Source organism: Garra rufa, chromosome 6 (genome assembly GCF_049309525.1).
Source record: "Garra rufa chromosome 6, GarRuf1.0, whole genome shotgun sequence".
NCBI lineage: Eukaryota > Metazoa > Chordata > Actinopteri > Cypriniformes > Cyprinidae > Garra > Garra rufa.
Window position 1 is genome coordinate 7,348,800 of NC_133366.1, and position 18,431 is coordinate 7,367,230.

General features: G+C 37.6%; 2 protein-coding genes across 2 annotated transcripts; both read right to left on the reverse strand.

Moving 5' to 3' along the window:
* Nucleotides 1-902: 902 nt before the first annotated feature.
* LOC141336805 (cholesterol 25-hydroxylase-like protein 1, member 1) lies at nucleotides 903-1,742 on the reverse strand. The gene has a single exon (XM_073842532.1). It carries the CDS (start codon nucleotides 1,740-1,742, stop codon nucleotides 903-905), a length of 840 nt encoding a protein of 279 aa, XP_073698633.1.
* Nucleotides 1,743-3,269: 1,527 nt separating this feature from the next.
* Nucleotides 3,270-16,657, reverse strand: LOC141337082 (uncharacterized). The gene is made up of 12 exons (XM_073842834.1): nucleotides 16,523-16,657; nucleotides 14,567-15,262; nucleotides 12,346-12,405; nucleotides 12,213-12,265; nucleotides 11,985-12,129; nucleotides 9,932-10,296; nucleotides 8,906-9,134; nucleotides 7,288-7,405; nucleotides 6,300-6,411; nucleotides 6,046-6,157; nucleotides 4,180-4,292; nucleotides 3,270-3,878 (listed from the first exon to the last, which is right to left on the reverse strand). The coding sequence occupies exons 1-12, from the start codon at nucleotides 16,550-16,552 to the stop codon at nucleotides 3,806-3,808; spliced, it is 2,106 nt and encodes a 701-aa protein (XP_073698935.1). The 5' UTR covers nucleotides 16,553-16,657; the 3' UTR covers nucleotides 3,270-3,805.
* Nucleotides 16,658-18,431: the final 1,774 nt, after the last annotated feature.

Here is an 18,431-nt window from a genome sequence, read left to right on the forward strand (position 1 = left end):
TCAGCTCTAGGAAGAGTCCTGGTTGATTCAAACTTCTTCTATTAAGGGTAACAGAGACTAGATGCTTCTGTGAACCTTCAATGCACCTCCTTCAAACTGCAAACAATTCTAGCTGCAGTGTAAAACCCATTCCCCAATCAGAGTCTCTGCATTATCCTGTCTTCGCATGCATTTGCCTCATGTGGACGACCAGCCTTTTTGAAGGACTTGAATGAATTAGTGTCATTGTAAACCTGCAATATTTGAGAAATCACAGATTTGGAATGACCAACTTTTCTTCCTTTCTTTTTTTTTTTTTTGGTTGAGATCTAGTGCCACATTAATCCACATTAAACAAATCCCACTTCCCAAAAATAGAGCTTAAAGCACTTCAGTGTTTACGCCTTATACAAGTGTTACTTATTTTTTATTCATCCCCATTTCAAAGAGATTTACAAGGAAATTCTCTCAAGGTTCATATCCAGTAGAGAAATACTTGACCTTTTAATCTGTAATAAACTCTTAGTGATTTGGAGGAAAGCACTAGCTTTGAGACTATCGAAAATGCCTTTCTCTTTAAACCTCCCTGGCTCAGTAATCGGGTTAGTTACCAGATATTATGTTGTTTTACATAACTACTGTAAAGCTGTAAAATATGAGACCATTGGCTGTAACTAATGCGAAGATGAGGGTTGTTATGTGCTACCACCTTCTGGCTGCTGTGTATTGGAACAAATTTCAGATATATATAAAATGAAACTTCACTGCAAGAAATGAACAATAAAATATACAAAAATGTTCTTTATTTCATTCATACAGAATGTAGACAAAAATACAAGAAGAATAGAAAAATACAATATTTATACAAGAATTTAAATGCTTTATATTTACACAGATTAAATGTTTAAAACCAATGAAGCAGTCTACTTGACTTTATCAGTTTTCTTAGTCGGTTTCACCGTTACAGCAGTGCCAAAGAGTCTGTCCCAGTGACTAAAGAAAGGTGCAAAGTTGCTGCTGGGTTTTTGGTGATGTATGTCATGTGCCATTGCTCCTCCAAGAAGCCCGAAAGGAACCAGGTGGCCAGGCGAATAAGGCAGGTCATAACCAATGTGGTCTTCCACAGACATCCAAATGCTGAAAACACTCAGAGTCCATATGGTTAAAGGATGGCACTTGAGCAGAATGGGATTGATGTTGCTCCAGAAGCCCACCGTCATCAACTCCACAGCGCTGAGGTGCTGAGTGGACCAGGAGAACGGCGAGATGTAATCGTGATGGATGGCATGGACCCATCTGTACAAGTGAGGGTTTTTGTGGTGCACCAGGTGCCAGAAGAAGTACTGGGTGTCAAACATGAGCAAAACACCCAAGGCACCAGAGATCAGTTCCCAGACTGTTGGAGCAACTGCCGGAAGTGGAGGTGCAGGCATCACCACATTGGTGATCAAAACAGCCGGAAGTACGTACACCAGGTGATTGTACACCGCCGTTCCCAGAGTCCTCAGCATCATCCCAATTGTGGGACAGCGTGACTTTTGGATCTTGTATTTGAAAAGAGGAGATCTTTCTCCCAAGACATCCAGGATGGCGAAGGGTAGGCTGAAGACGAAGTAGCAGGAGAAGGCGAGCAGCAGTGGGAAGAATGGAGACGAGACCACGGCGTAGTGCCGGAACATCATGTAGTCCCACAGAGGCTGAAGGAGACGGTTTGAAGCCGTGGAGGTCGGGAGCTGGAGAGCAACTTCTGTGATGTTCCACATCCTGCTGCTAGATTGAGCAATGGCAAGTGAATGCTAATGGGGAGTAACCCAGCCCTATTTATACCACTAAGCCAGACTTGGACCTCCTATCAAACCAGGCTAGGGCAATTTCTTTTCGGTTTCCTCGGCCAAAACCCTCCAACCTTTCCGAGACATGAAACGAGACCGCTAGTAAACAAAAGTTATGCTGGATTACTTCCTTCAAATCCTGGCGCAGAAGAAAAGCTCAGTCTCTCACTCTCTTTCGAGTCTGGGTTAATGAGTGGACTATTTTTCTCCATTTTTCTAAGTCTACAGCTGGTAGCTTTGGTACAACCAAATAATCAATAAAAAATGCATTTGTCTCTAAAACCTTGGGTTTTAAGACTTGTATTGCTTAGTATAACATAAATGATGTCTCTTACTGAAATATGTAGTTGAAAACCCATGAAAGATTTACTTTATTTTAAAAAATCCCCAACGTTTTATGTATTTTGGACATATTGGGGCACTATTATTTTGATGAAGTGAAATGGTTGCACTTGGTGAGCTATTGCCACTACCTGTTGCCATTTTTACTCGGAATACACAATTCGGAAAATAAAATACTGATACGATGACCACAGCTACTCGAAGAGGTGGTGGTGAATATAAGCGTAGGCTTAAACCAAACGCCATACAATCGATTTTTCACCATAAGGATTCTAAACACCCCAGGACGATGTTTACGTACTGCCAGGATGGCATCTAGCATTTCTTGTCTCTGCTGTTGGTTAGCTTTTTCAGTAGCTGTGGACTACTAAAAGCCTCAAAAGCATCAAGGCTAAAGTGTAAAGAACAAAGACGCAGGTCTTTAGGAAGTTTTATTAATCCATAGGCATCTTCCCATTCTTTTCACCTCTTACTATTGCTAGGAAAACAGTGAAGACTTACATCGCTTCACTTGTTGCCCTTTGACTGAAAATTACAAGAAAAGCCACACAGTGTGGTTTTGTATCAGTATTTTTATTCTAAAGTAAAAATAGCAACAGGTAGCACCAATAGCTCACTCACATCATTGAAAAATGGAAACGCATTTTGCGAATAAATTCTGCCATGCGCACCAAGAAAAAAAGTCATGTGACTTTATGCTATGGGACTGGATAACTTAACTAACCAGCAGACCAATCTTGCACAGCATGGCAACCACCTCCAAAAACAATGGCCGCATTTGTTGTGTTACATCAAATCTCTCTGAGGCTAAATATTATTAAATTCAGTGGTTTCCCCTACTTTTCTCCTACTTTTTATTTTTGTCAGTTTATCAGGAAGTGACAATTTTCTTCTCTTTGACTCATTGGATGGAAACGGTGCTTATTTTAAAATGTTTTTTGCACACAAGTTAAATTCGCAACTTTGGATGGAAACCTGGCTACAGTCATATTAATATATATTTTTTAATTATTAACATTTTGCAGATTCAGGGGTGTGTAAACTTATGACCACAACTGTATGCAGTATGCATATTTAGCATATCCCATTTTTTATTAATAATAATAACAACAAAAATAGTTTTGTACATAATTTTATTTCAATTGCAATCATAGAAAACACACAGAAATATTTAGCATTCGTTAATTTGCGTATTGCACTACTACATTTTGGATACAAGTGTCCATAATTTGATTTGGTTGCATTTTGAGACAATGAAAAATGAGAGAGTGAGATGATATTCAGTGACTAATTAAAAGAAAGTAAAATTTCACATTATAATGATTGTATCCTTTAGCAAACTTCTGACATCTGAATGACTCTTGACTAGCATCATTTCAGGCATTCTTAAGCAATCGTAAACTAAAAATGTTTTAAACTAAGTATGTTTTTTCTGCTAGCAAACAAAAAGAGAGGAGATGTACAGAAAGTGGAAACAGTTTACATTTTATGCTGAATATATGTAAAATTTGTCATATGTATTTGATTATAAAGTCATTGTACATGGCAAATAAAGCAATTTTGTGAAATCATGTGAAAAGAAAATCTAAAAATGTGATTTGTTAACGTAAACATGATTAGTTATCTCTGTATTAGTAGATCCTCTGGTGTCTTTAGTTACTGTTTTCTTTAACCTTTTTCTTTGCCACCGTTTTATTTGTATTGGAGTATTTTTGCCGGTCGTTCCTGTAAAGATAATTAAGATAATAAATAAAAAATAATCTGTTCATATATAGTTTAGAGACAAAAAAAGATGAGGTCTGATCAGATCATATCCAATTCAACCCAACAGTTTATATGTGCAAAAAAACCTACTATAAACCTAAACCTAAACCTACTATATTCTAGGCTTGTTAGCAACTATTAGTTTAAGGATAAATATGACAGTGTACAAAAAAATATATGACATGTTGCAGTAGGTAAATGTTATACTATGCTATATTTCACTGCCACAGAGTTTATAAAGTATAGGAAAATCAGCACATACCTGCTCATCTTAGCCTTGTTTCTACAGCCCTGTCCACCTTCCCAGTGACTTGTGAAGGCTCCTCTTGTCATCATACCTCCACAACCAATACATGGTTTACTGTTGCAGTATGGCTAGAAGAAGAAAATAAAAGAAGTCGTCAAAAGTCTACATACACTTTGCAGAATCTGCAAAATGTGAATTATTTTACCAAAATAATAATAATGAAAGCTGTTCATGAGGCCCTTGTTTATCCTGAACAGTTAAACTGACTGCTGTTCTTCAGAAAAGTCCTTCAAGTCCCACAAATTCTTTGGCTTTGCAGCATTTTTGTGTATTTAAACCCTTTCCAACAATGACTGTATGATTTTGAGATCCATCTTTTCACACTGAGGACAACTGAGGGACTCATATGCAACTATTACAGAAGGTTCAAACACTCACTGATGCTCTAAAACAAGGGTCACCAAACTTGATCCTGGAGGGCCGGTGTCCTGCAGAGTTTAGCTCCAACTTGCCTCAACACAGCTGCTTGGAAGTTTCAAGTATACCTATTAAGACCTTGATTAGCTGGTTCAGGTGTGTTTGATTAGGGTTGGAGCTAAACTCTGTAGGGACACCGGCCCTCCAGGACCGAGTGTGGAGACCCCTGCTCTAAAAGAAAAGACAATGCATTAAGAGCCGGGGGTGAAAACTTTTTGTCTTTTGGGAAACATGTAAGTATCTTCTGTAGATTCTAAAAAATAATCTGTAGTAGGGATGTTAACCGATAACCGTTTGACCGGTGGTTGACCGTATCAACGTTAACCGGTCAAAGTTGTCGGTAGTCGGTTAAAAAAAAAAGTGCCGGTGCGTCTTTTACGCATTCTGAAGGTGCCTGTTTTATCCATTGGTTTTATCATGTTGCAGTCTATTAGGCAACATTCCGCATAAGATGGGCTTAGATTTGGAAATACATTACATCTACATTTCAGTGGTAACCGATAAGGTGATGATGATCATCATCTTTCTTTATTATGGTTAGCACTACCTCAACTAAAGCGGCGTCTCTTCGGAGCTGTCATTTTCTTAAATGAGCCGTGGCAATGTTTCAAATGAGCTTCTAACCAAAACAAACGTCTTTATTTTCAAAGCGATCACCTTGTACCCAAACCATTTGAAACTAAGGAGCCATTTGTCCTACGATTACATACAACAAGCTCTTCGGCGCCGCGTTTGCGGGACTCATGTTTCGCGCTGTAGTGGATTTTAAAAAAGTGACGTGAGTGGCAGTGTGTGTGTGTGTGTGTGTGTGTGTGTGTGCGGGAGGCAGAGCGGCAGAGAGATGCGACAGAGTTGCGACAGGCGCGGCTCGAAATGACTGTTATTTCAAATAGCGTACCATATTAAACTAATCGGTTAACCGGTTTCAACCGGTTTCAACCGGCTAATGAGGCTCGGTGGTCGGTCAAGAAATTTTTTAGTTTTCGCCATCCCTAATCTGTAGATATTAAAAAAATCTATTTTCATATTTAATTCTATTCAGTTTGATAGGAAAATATTTTAATTTGAAATGTTTTAGATTCTAAATGCTTTGAGAAGGGTAAACTAGTTTGGACCTGTTTCATCTTTTGATGTCTGAAGAAAATTCTAGATCCTAAAGCAAAACCTGTTGCTGACTTGTTCTTGTTTTGAGAACAAATGTCTTGTGTTTTTGTTTGTCTCAGCAAAATTTGGGTCAAATCCTTTTTGCTGCACCCGCAGTGTTGTAACATTTCCAAACCTAAGGTTTAAACAAACAAAAACCTGTCTAATTTGCCTCTAATTTCAACACAGTATCTGGGTTAAAGGGGTTTGAGGTGAAAATAATCCTCATCCAGTCAGCCGGATGGAGTTTCTGCCACTGACCTGCTCTTTGGCACAATGACCGCAGATCATTCTGTTGGCCAGCTCCATTGGATGGTCCTGATCTTCATCATGGCACACATCACATGGGTACGCCCGACCACAGCACGGAAACCTAACAGGACAGACTGTTAATACAGGACGGATGTCCTAAATATAGGCACTTTGTAGGTCAAACAAGAGGACGTCGTGGTACACAAAGGTTTCTGCTACAAAATAAACCTCTTACGGACCCAGAAAATGCTCCTGGTAGTTACCTTAGCCACCGGTGACTTTGTTTGAAATGCCTGCAGGCTCCTTTATCGGGTAAAGGTTTCCCTTGCTGAACTGCAGGGTCTCTGTAGCGTCGAGGGTATTGGGCTGCTGCACCTGTTAAATTCAGCAAGTAATAATCATTTGTTACATTTACAGTCAAGCCCGAAATTACTAACTATAAAGTAACTTAAAGTAACTTATTCAACCAGCAGCCACAATACGCAGCCGCAGGTCCTCACTGAGCTACTTTGTCTTAGCCATGACTGTCCACAAACCAACAGCAGAGAGCTTCTGTTTTTGAATGAATCAGGGTAATTAGGATGCTTTAGAACAGCTTGGACTATTTGGAATGGTATAGAACTTTGAATTTTCCCATAGACTGTGACAGTTTGCAAAGGGTAGGAATAATTTTGGACATGCCACTTTTTGTTCAAATGTAAATAAAAGATTAGTAATATTTTTTTCCACAATGAGGCCTCTTGTACATCGTCTTATTATCTTCTGGGAGACGTCTGTGTCATTTCTAAATCAAATGCTGGTTGAATAAAAGTAACTTTAAGTCAGAATTTGCTAGGGGTATGAATAATTTCGGGCTTGACTGTTTATGCTGCTTTTCACACCCAATTCACTTTACAGAGAGGGTCAGGAATCTCCTCTACACTTTAGGACTTTTAATAACCACAGAGAGTCCAGACTTTAATCTAAAGCCAAATAACAGTCCCTTTTTACAGTATAGCGTTCCTATATGGGGCAGCAGGACCCACACAGACCTTTGTCTGGCTGGCATTACTAGCACATAATTCTAGCAGCAACCTTTGTTGTGCCAGGGGGTCTCCCTTTCCAGGTCTGATCAGACTTAACCTCGCTAAGCTTCACTGGGAAACCTGGGGCTGGCGGTAAATAATCCTTCACGAGACGAACTCTGGGACATCAGTGCTCAAGAAACAAGAACTGGACAGAATCAGTGAGGATATGGGACAGGGTTCAGACCTGTTTGATTTCTGGGCTCCGGCTGAATGAAATGGAAACGTGTCGCCTCTATAAAAATGCTGAGCTTGGTGTGACAATGTTGGCAGTTTTGCTCCCAGTTTTGCCCGTAAGCCAGATTCTAGAGAAAAAAAAGAAAAGAAAAGTGAGAGAGAAATTGACAATAATATTAAATGCTTCTCCATTTTTAAAATCCTCCAGAATTTTTTTTTTTCGGTGATGAGATGTTTATCTGACAGTGTCAAATTGTATGGCTGTCAAAGTTCTTGTTACAGCATGTAAATAATTAAATGTATATTTAATTCTGTTGATTATTTTTAATGTTGTCACTGATGGAATGCTTTACAGAAGTCATCTTTACATGTGTAAGATTTCATATTCCGTGAAATATTTATCTCTCACAATTCTAACATGCAATTTATTGTTCAGAACTGTGAGATATAAACTTGCAATTCTGAGAACATATCAGTCTTTTTTCCTGCCAAGAACTGGACTTTATAACTCACAACTGTAAGTTTGTATCTCAAACTTACAAACTTAAATTCTGTAAGTCAGAATTATGAGATATAAATGCACTATTGTGATAAAAACCTTAGAAATGCGAGATATAAACTTGTATTTGTGAGAAAAGGTCAGAATTGTGCGTTTTTATCTTGCAATTCTGACTATATTTTGCGCAATTGTGAGTTTATATCCCACTATTCAGACTTTATAACTGACAATTGTGAGTTTATATCATGCATTTCTGAGAAAAAAAAAGTCAGAATTGTGAGAAATAAACTCGCAATTGCGATAAAAACTTCAGAATTGAGATACAAACTGACAATTGTGAGTTTATATCTCGCAAGACTGAAAAAAAAATTCTTGCAGGTGCGAGTTTATATCCCGGTATTCTGACTTTATAACTCACAATTGTGAGTTTATATTATGCAATTGAGAAAAAAAGTCCGAATTGCGAGATATAAACTTGCAGTTGCGATAAAATCATTAGAATTGCAAGATACAAACTTGCATTTGCGAGAACAAAGTCAGACCTGAGTTTTTATCTTGCAATTCTAACTATATTTCTCACAATTATGAGTTTATATCCCACTATTCTGACTTTATAACTCACAATTGTGTTTATATCATGCAATTCTGAGAAAAAAGTCAGAATTGCAAGTTTATTTCTTACATTTTTAAAAAAGAAAAAAAAGAGTCAGAATCACGAGATGCAAACTCGAAACTGTAAGAAAACAAATAGTCCTTTTTTTATTTGGCGGCAGAAACGTGCTTCAAAAAAATATTGAAAAGACTTTTGTTGTGTAAGCACTTTAAATTTATAAATATATATCAATTACGTTATATATATTTAAAAATGTAATATATTCATGTGCTGAATTTTTTCAACAGCTATTACTGCAGTCTTCAATATCTGATAAATTTTTAGGATTCCTTAATGAATAGACTTTAAACGAAAAATGTAGACATATGTGTTTACTATCACTTTTGATCCTTTAATGTGTCCTTGCTGAATAAATGTATGAATTTATTTTTTTTTAAAAAGCACATGAAATATATCTATATGAAGTAATAATAATGTAATATGTCAATTGTCATCTCTAGTGAATCTTGGTCAAACCTGAATCGTGTCCTCCTTGTTGCAGTTAAGGCAACCCACAGTGAATACAGAGTCCTTTAGTACCAGATCTACAGGCACAACTGCATTAAGGTCCAGATAGCCCAAAACATCACTGTAGTGGTGCAGCATACTGGGTCTGAAGGCAGCACTGATCCCTGTTTGACATGTCTCACACTGAGCAGTGCAGGGCAGACGCCCGCTCAGGGTCAGGTCAGAAGCCACTTTACACCTACAAGGAGAAGCACATAGATAATTTGAACCCTTGCCTGAAGGCATTTTGCAATAAATCAGCCATCAAAAAAATAAGAGGCCACATTTGGACCTGGTATTGACATTGAACTTCAGAAATTCAAAATCAGTAATTGACGAGTGCATTTAGAAACATTTAAAAAACAATCTGTGAACATGTCAGTTGTGTTGCTGTCTATGCAGGGTCAGAAAGCTCTCGGATTTCATCAAATTCAAAAAATATCTTAAGTCTCATGGGTTTGGAACAACGTGAGGGTGATTAATTAATGACAGGATTTTAATTTTTGGCTGAACTATCCCTTTAAATTTGTCTCTACAGATTATAGACGCAATAAAACAGGCCTGTTTCTACTAATGACTGATACCTATAAAGAAATCTACAACGATAACCATATAAGCGTCCACGCAAACAGGCAATATTATTATACGCACACACTGCAGTTATGTAGTCTGGTGCCTTAACTGCTCAACTCTTCAAAGCCAGGTGGGTTCTGACTGTCAGCGTTTTTATTGTTCATCAGCTGGAACAAATCGTTGTGAAAGTGATTCCAAATGATATTGTTCCTTTGTGCCATAATAGCTGTGGTATGGACCCTATTTTTATAGAATTAAACAATTATTAAAACCTCAGAGTAACAGTTATTGTTCTTGATCTAAACAGGTCTTAAAAAAGCAATCTGTCTGCACTATTTGCGATAGGATTATTGAAGATAGACATAAATACCAGATGATTAATAATCATAATGAAATGCTTTAGTTTTAGTTTAATAAATGTACCTGTTGCACTTCAGGGACACTGAGATCTGTTTGGCTGCCACAGTAGCTATCTGTTCTCCCAGTGTCAGACCCAGCAGTTTGATTTCGGTGCCTCTCCGTCGCTCTCTTGTTTTTATGTTCTCCACCTTTTGGCCGCCTTCCTCCCCATCACTGCCGAGAGCAATCTCATCCTCTTCTTCCTCCTCCTCCACTGCAGCTTCATCTTGCTCTTCCTCCTCCACCTCCTCCCCTGAAGCCATGCTGAGTGACACTATACGCTGAGGAGTGTCTGATTTCTTGGATGTGTTCTTGAAAACGGTGACTTTGAGTTGCTCATAGGGGACAAACTGTATTCCAGCCCTCTCCAGGTCAACATCTTTTTTCAACTGAGAAGAAAGATTTGAGATTGATAAATACCACAGCTAGTCCATTTACACAAACCTTAAAGACTTTCTCAACTGGACATGCTCTAATCTAGGGGTTGACCGATTATCACCACCAATATTAAGCATTTTTGTGCATCATTAAGCATCATTAAGCATTTGAAAAAAGTGGCATGTCCAAAATTATTCATACCCTTTGCAAACTGTCACATTCTATGGGAAAATCCAAAGTTCTATACCATTTCAAATAGTCCAAGCTGTTCTAAAGCATCCTAATTACCCTGATTCATTGAGAACAGCTGTTTTAATCAACTCAACAGGTGAAAAACAGAAGTTCTCTGCTGTTGGTTTGTGGACAGTCATGGCTAAGACAAAGGAGCTCACTGAGGACCTGTGGCTGCGCATTGTGGCTGCTCACAAGTCAGGAAAGGGCTATAAGACCACATCTAAATGTTTAAGTTCCACTGGCTACAGTGCAAAGTATTATTAAAAAATACAAGACCTTCCGCACTGTGAAAAATCTCAGAGGACACGGTCGGAAGCCAAAAGTGACACCTGTGCTGGCCAGGAGGATAGTGAGAGATGTAAAAAAAAAGAATCCAAGGATCACGACCAAGGCCATCCTGTTGAATCTGGGCTCTACTTGTGGCAACATCTCAAGGCAGACAGTCCAACAGACACTGCACACCACTGACGCAGACCAAGAAGGACACCACTTCTCCAGATAAGGCACACAAAAGACCACTTGCAAATGCTCATCTGGACAAAGAAGAAGACTTCTGGTCTTCTGTTTTATGGTCAGATGAAACAAAAATTGAATTGTTTGGCCACAATGATTTAGCCTTCATTTGGTGTAAAAAAGGAGAAGCCTTCAACCCTAAGAACACCATCTCCACTGTCAAACATGGCGGTGGGAACCTAATGTTTTGGGGGTGTTTTTCAGCCGGTGGACCAGGGAAGCTAATCACAGTAAACGGAACCATGAAAAAGGAGCAATACATCAAAATTCTCAACAACAACATCAGGCAGTCTGCAGAGAAACTTGGCCTTGGGCACCAGTGGACATTTCAGCAGGACAACGACCCAAAACACACAGCAAAAGTGGTGAAGAAATGGTTGGCAGACAAAAACACTAACGTTTTGCAATTGAGAATCTGTGGAGGGAGCTAAAGATCAGGGTGATGGCAAGGAGACCCTCCAACCTGAAAGAGTTGGAGCTCATCGCTAAAGATGAATGGGCAAAAATACCAGTGGAGACATGCAAAAAGCTGGTCAGCAAATAAAGGAAGTGTTTGATTGCTGTAATAGCCAATAAAGGCTTTTCTATTGATTATTGAGAAGGGTATGAATAATTTTGGACAAACCACTTTTTGTTCAAATGTAAATAAAAGATGAGTAATAATTTTTTCCTCAATCATGCCTCTTGTACATCGTCTTGTTATCTTCTGGGAGACGTTTGTCATTTCTAATAAAAAAAAAAAACTTCCTGGTTGAATAAAAGTAACTTTAAGTCAGAATTTGCCAGGGGTATGAAGAATTTTGGGCTTGACTGTATATATCAGTTCAAAATATCGGTTATCGGTCTACTCGAGCTATAATAATCCGTATTGGCCCCTGAAAAACACATGTCGGTCAACCCCTATTCTTATATGACCAGCTGATTTTTATTCACAGATAAGCACAAGTCTCACCTGCCTGGCTCCCTCGGTAAAAAGTTTCTCCATACTACGGTCTAGCCAGCGCAAGTACGGCCTGAAGAGCAGCTCGACTCTCCCCATCAGTTGATTGGTGGCATGTTTAGCCTTTAGCCAATCTTCTGAGGCCTTCTGCACGTGTCTGCATTAACACAGCATAAAATAAATACACTTACTGATTTGCATTCACATTGCATGTGAATAACCAGTAACAGTTCTTCTCACCTCCCCATGATTGATGGCAATTCCTGATCTTCAGGGATGTCCACAGTGAAAACCTATGATACGTTAGCTTTCATTAGCAAAAACATAGCATATGTTTTAACTCCAAATTTTGAAACATTTTACAAATGCACACCTCTTGAGGGTAACGCTCAGGAAAGCTGACCATGATGTCCACTTCGTTAAGGTCAAATGGCTGCAAAAACAGAAAAAAATGATGACTATAGAAGTAATGTAGTTCTTGTCAAAAGTGTTCATGCTTTCTGATCTATATATGTGACCCTGGACTACAAAACCAGTCATAAGGTTAAATTTTACAAAACTGAGATGTATACATCATATGAAAGCTCAATAAATAAGCTTTCTATTGATGTATGGTTTGTTAGGATAGGACAATATTTGGTCGAGATACTTCTATTTGAAAATCTGGAATCTGAGGGTGCAAAAAAATCAAAATAATGAGAAAATCACCTTTAAAGTTGTCCAAATTAAGTTCTTAACAATGCATATTACTAATCAAAAATTACATTTTGATGTATTTACAGTAGGAATTTTACAAAAAATCTTCATGGAACATGATCTTTACATAATTTCCTAATGATTTTTGGCATAAAAGAAAAATCAATAATTTTGACCCATTCAAAGTATTTTTGGCTATTGCTACAAATATACCCCAGCGACTTAAGACTGGTTTTGTGGTCCAGGGTCACATATGTAGTTTTGTACTTTTGTTTTACATAGGTAAAGTGGTGCAAAAGTCACAGTAAAAGATAAATACATAATAGCTGACATTATCAGTATAGCATAGCTATATCAGTATTTAAATTCAGCATTACTGTATCCAGCATGCCAGCAAAAGTTTGGAATGATTAAGATTTTTTTTGGAAAGCACTCTCTTATTAAAAGATTATTACAGTTTAAAATAACTGTCTTCTATGAAATCCCGTTTCCGCCACTGAATTAAAAAAATAATAACTGCGACTTCTTATTTCACAATTCTGACTTTTTTCTCACAATGGCATGATATAAACTCACAATTCTGACTTTTTTCTCAGAACTGCAAATTTTAAAGTCAGAATTCTAAGAAATTAAGTCGCAATTCTGAGAAATAAAGTCAGAATTACGATATAAGCTCACAATTTACACTTTTTTCTCAGAATTGCGAGTTTATATCTTGCAATTGTGACTTTTTTAATTTAAAAAATATATATATATATCTTGACATTTGAATTGCGAGTTTGTATCATGCAATTCTGAGAAAAGAATCAGAAATGCTAGAAAAAAATCTAAACTGTGAGTTATCTCATAATTCTGACTTTTTTTCCCAGAATCTTGCAATTGTGACTTTTTCTCAGAATTTGCAAGTTATTAAGTCAGAATTGTGAGGTATAAACTTGCAATTCTGAGAACAGTAATTTTTCAGAGTTTATAAATTTATATTTCACAATTCCCGAGGGAAAAAGTCAGAATTGCGAGAAAATAAGAACTGTGAGATACAAATTTGCAATTGTGAAAAAAAGTCAGTTTATATCTCACAAATCTGACTTTATAATACAAAACTGCAAAGTCAGAATTGGGAGTTTATATCTCGCAGTTCTGACTTTATAACTCGCAATTGATATAATCTCCCAATTCTGAGAATTAAAGTCAGAATTGTGAGATTATATCAATTGCGAGTTATAAAGTCAGAACTGCGAGATATAAACTCCCAATTCTGACTTTTTTAACGTAATTGCGTGATACAAACTCGCATTAGTGAGAAAAGTTAGAATTGAGAACTTTTATCTCGCAATTCTGACTTTATTTCTCACAATTCCAAGTTTGTATCTCACAATTCTGATGAGATTTTTATCTGGGAGATAAAAATTTGCAATAACAATTAAATTTCAGTGGCAGAAGCACGCTTTTATAGTTTTATAGTTCTATTTGAATATATTTTAACATTTATTTTATTCCTGTGATGGCAAATCTGGATTTTCTGCAGTAATCACGAAATTCTTCAGTAATAACTGAAAACATGATTACGGTGCATAAAACATCTACTTTGATCTTCTTTCATTTAGTGTTGCTCAATCAGCTGTATGATACTAATATTAAGGATTGGCAAACATGTTTGTGCTTCCTAATTGCTATTAATACTAACAAGAACTTTGCTATTTGGCACATGGTTGGTCTTTGGTTGCTATTTTGTACTTAAATCCACTCTGTGGTCTATGCCAGGGGTATCCAATCCTTGTAGAGTTTAGCTCCAACCATCTCCAACACAAATGCCTGGATGGTTCAGTTAGAGCTAAACTCAAAAACTGGAGCTCCAGGAACAGGTTTGGACACCCCTGGACCATACAACAAGTGTTTACCCAATCAGGGTCCGTGGCTTCAACCGTGACTCTGTAGTAGGTCAGCTGTCCATCTTCTCGCTCCTGCACGATGAGTTTGTCTTTTGGAAATCTCTTCATGAGCTGAGCGATCTCAGTGGCTCTGAGTTGCTTGCAGACCTCTTCAGTGAGATCGGCCAGTTTGACCTGCTCTTGACTTTTAGCTGGTCGTGGAGCTGGAGCTGAAGGCCTGAAGCTGCTCCACTCTTTAAGGCCATGAGGCTGGTCCTCCACAGGCGGAAACTGCTGTGGATGCAAGAAGCGACACCGGTCCTCCATTGCACAAAACCCAGACAGGAAGTAGCGGCAGGGTCGTCTGGCTCTCTCTTGCCTCACATGAGCAGTTTTGTAGCTGGATGGATGTCGATGCTCCTCTGTACCAGACTGGCTGTTTTCACTTGGGTCTGATGGGTGACCATCCAAATTTCCTTCTTTCTCTTTGTGAGCTGGGCCATTCTCTCCATCCCTCTGTGCACCCGCAGCTCTCTGATGAAGATATCGGCACTTTTTTCCATAATAGCATCGCCTGCCCTGAGAATAGAAGCGACACAGTTGCTGCGTCTGACCGGCCTTCTGTGAAGTGTCCTTACTGGTCATCTCAGTGTTTTGGCTTGAGCTGTCATTTTCAGCATCAGCTGACACAGATGAAGAGGCTGGTTTATCCTCAGGACCCAATGACTGTGGAATAAATAAAACAATGTGCAATGTTTCAACGTGCAATTCAGTGTTTTTTAAAGGGACAGATTTTGTCATTTAATCACCCTCAGGATGTTCTAAAACTGTATGAATTTCTATCATTCCACTGACTTCCATAGTATTTTTTCCAATGACTTCCAGCAGCCATTTTGGTTACCAACATTCTTCAAAATATATTTTTTGTGTTTAAATCCTGACTGTGAGTAAATGAATGAGGCCTTTGATTCTTAAAACCGCCTCTGCTCACAAAAATCAAATGTCACAAACTTCGTATAATTCTGGTCAAGTGCAGTTCAGCTAAAAATGGGTATTGAAATAAACAGAAGTTTAATGATTTGTAATCGTTCAACAGTAAAACACTAGTGTATTTGTGCATAGACTAACCCTGATTAATGCAATTACTGTTACACTGTACCTTAAAATACCACAGGTTTCCTTGTGAACTTGCTATTACATAACATCTAAAAGTAAACATTGAACTCACTCACAACCATGTACTATGTACTAGAAGTGTGTTTTGTGTTTGTTTCAGTGAAGCTTCACAATAGTGATTCGATATCTATTTTAAAACTGTAAAGGTGCAGTCACATCAGGTTCATTTGTTCATGCAAATTTGCAATGTTGACCAACAGGAAACTGCTTGGTTTAGAGGTGACTTTAGAGGTGATCAGTAAGTACATTAGTGAAAGGTGCTTTCTCTACTACATTAATTTAGATTAAATTTAGGAGATATCACTTTTATGAAAACATCACGTAATTATACGTTTGGGTTTGGAATTTATTCCGTTTTGACCAGCAGGTGCCGCTAGACACAGTGTTTCGATTTCTCAGAAACTGAATCATTTTGCGAAGCAATTTCTAAATTGGATTCAGAATATCACACATACTAATTTATCTCATCACTTATGTTCATTCTGATACGTACTAACGCTTTAAATTGCGTTTTATTAATAAAACCTTCTTAAATTAACCATATCAAACTGATTCACCGAAAAGATTCGATTCAGAATTCATTGACGAATCGAACATTTCTAAACACGCACTGTACAGTGTGATCAGGAAGTCCTACTAAACTATATTTCGACTGGTTAAACTGCCACATTGTTTTGGTCCACTTATGTTGGCGTTTAGGTGGACTAACTGGACCTGACAATGTTGTTCAATGTGTTAAAACTCTGATTAAAATTACTGGTGGATATTTGTGGTGGGTGTTAACGTTACCTAACAGAGATAGCCACTAACCTGCACCACATCCGCACTTTCTGACTCCATTAGATCGGATAGCACCTTGTAGTCAATGTAAACTGTCCAATACTTAAATGCTTACTGCTGTCGCTGTCTGTCAGTGCGTTTACGTTTATGTTAGCACGAACACGAGTTTCTAAGATTGGGAGGTATATAACATATATGGGGTTTTTTTTAAACAAACGCTTAACGTTACTTCCTCGAGGAGGCGCTTTGCTGGCTCACAAAGTCTAATTCTTAATGTATCCGCGTATAAATCTCAAAACGGTTTTTGCATCAATGAAGACATTTGCACTCCAAAAAGTCTAATCGTTTTAATCTATTAACTAGAATCTGGCATACCAAACAGACATATAAAAAAACTGCCTGAGCTATCTGTATTAAATGAATTTTAAAAAAAGCGTTACGATGCAATCATATTGCGCTATAATTGGTGCAGTCTGATCAGCGCGGAGAAAAGTAACATTTACCACATGACCGTTTATCATTACTTCGGTATCGTTCTGAAAAAGGTGCGTTTATTTCTCGGGCTGTGTGGCTGGTCTTGTGGATGACAAAAGTGGTCTTACATTGGACAGAATCGATACAGGAAGTGACTGTCTTTTTCAGCAGCAGTTTTGTAGCTGAATGGGGTCGGATGCTCCTCTGTACCAAACTGGCTGCTGTCACTCGAATGCACGTACACATTTCTTTATTTTTCTTTGAATACTGCATATCCATGATGAAGAAAGCACTCTTTTTCTTGTAATAGCATCATTGCCTGCTCTAATTGTAAAACGGTTAACTGATGCACCTGTTTTCCTCAAAATTAAAATAAAAATACTTATAAACAATATCAGTGGGACATTTAATATGAATTGATTTAAAAACACGCAATCAAGAATTAGACAATTGGGACACTCATACCTGACCAATAAGAGGCAGCGACTGGGCCAAAGCCACGCCCATATCATTCAAGCTATGCTAATCCCCATTCTATGCTTATTCTTTTTTCACGGTTTGACTAGAAATCTTCGACGCCCTCTTACGCTACGGAGTGGAAAGACAACAGAGCATGCCTGGACAAGTTCAAGTATTAAGCAATAAATCCACATCAAAACAAATATTACATTCATAGAATGTAAATAAATATAGTTACTATGTATAAGTAAATGTCTACATCAAAATACATCCATCAGACACCTTAATAGTTTACAAACTTAATGAGAGTATAAATATTTTAGCACAAAGTCATTAGATACCAAGTACCTGAAACACATGAAACATCCAGGACAGAGAATTATACAGAAAACTCAACAATTCTGAGTTGTATTCATTGCTATAAAATAAACAGTAAAGGATTTACTAAAAAAGATGCTAGTTCACGTGTTTAAGACAGTTTGGGAGACCTGCCAGACAAAAGACTCAACCACTCTGAAATTTGCTAAAAGAATGAAATTAAATTAATTAGTAGGGATATTTTTGTTTTCTTTCTTTCTTTTCACATTTTGGGCCACTGTGGCTGTGTTTTAGTTCCATATTTTTAGAATAAAGTCAAAATGATGAGATTACAGTTCTGTTATATTGCTTGAATAAAGTTAATCACTGAAAAGTTCACCTACTCCAAAAAGATAAAAAATAAAATAAAAAAGGTCTGTGGCAGATAATAAATAATAAATAATAAAACAATGTTAGCAAAGTTATATTGTTGGCGTTTCTGAGGTTATGTTACAACTGTTATGATATTTGCAAGATGTTTTATTGACACATTCCAAACACTGATTGATTGATTACATAAGACATTGGTTTTAAGTTGTTTTGATTCTTTTTAACCTGTCTTTTGATATTAATTCCTGTTTATTTCATACTATAATTAGTAGAAAAGAGAAAAATAATAATTGTTTCACATGCTATTTGAACTGAGGCG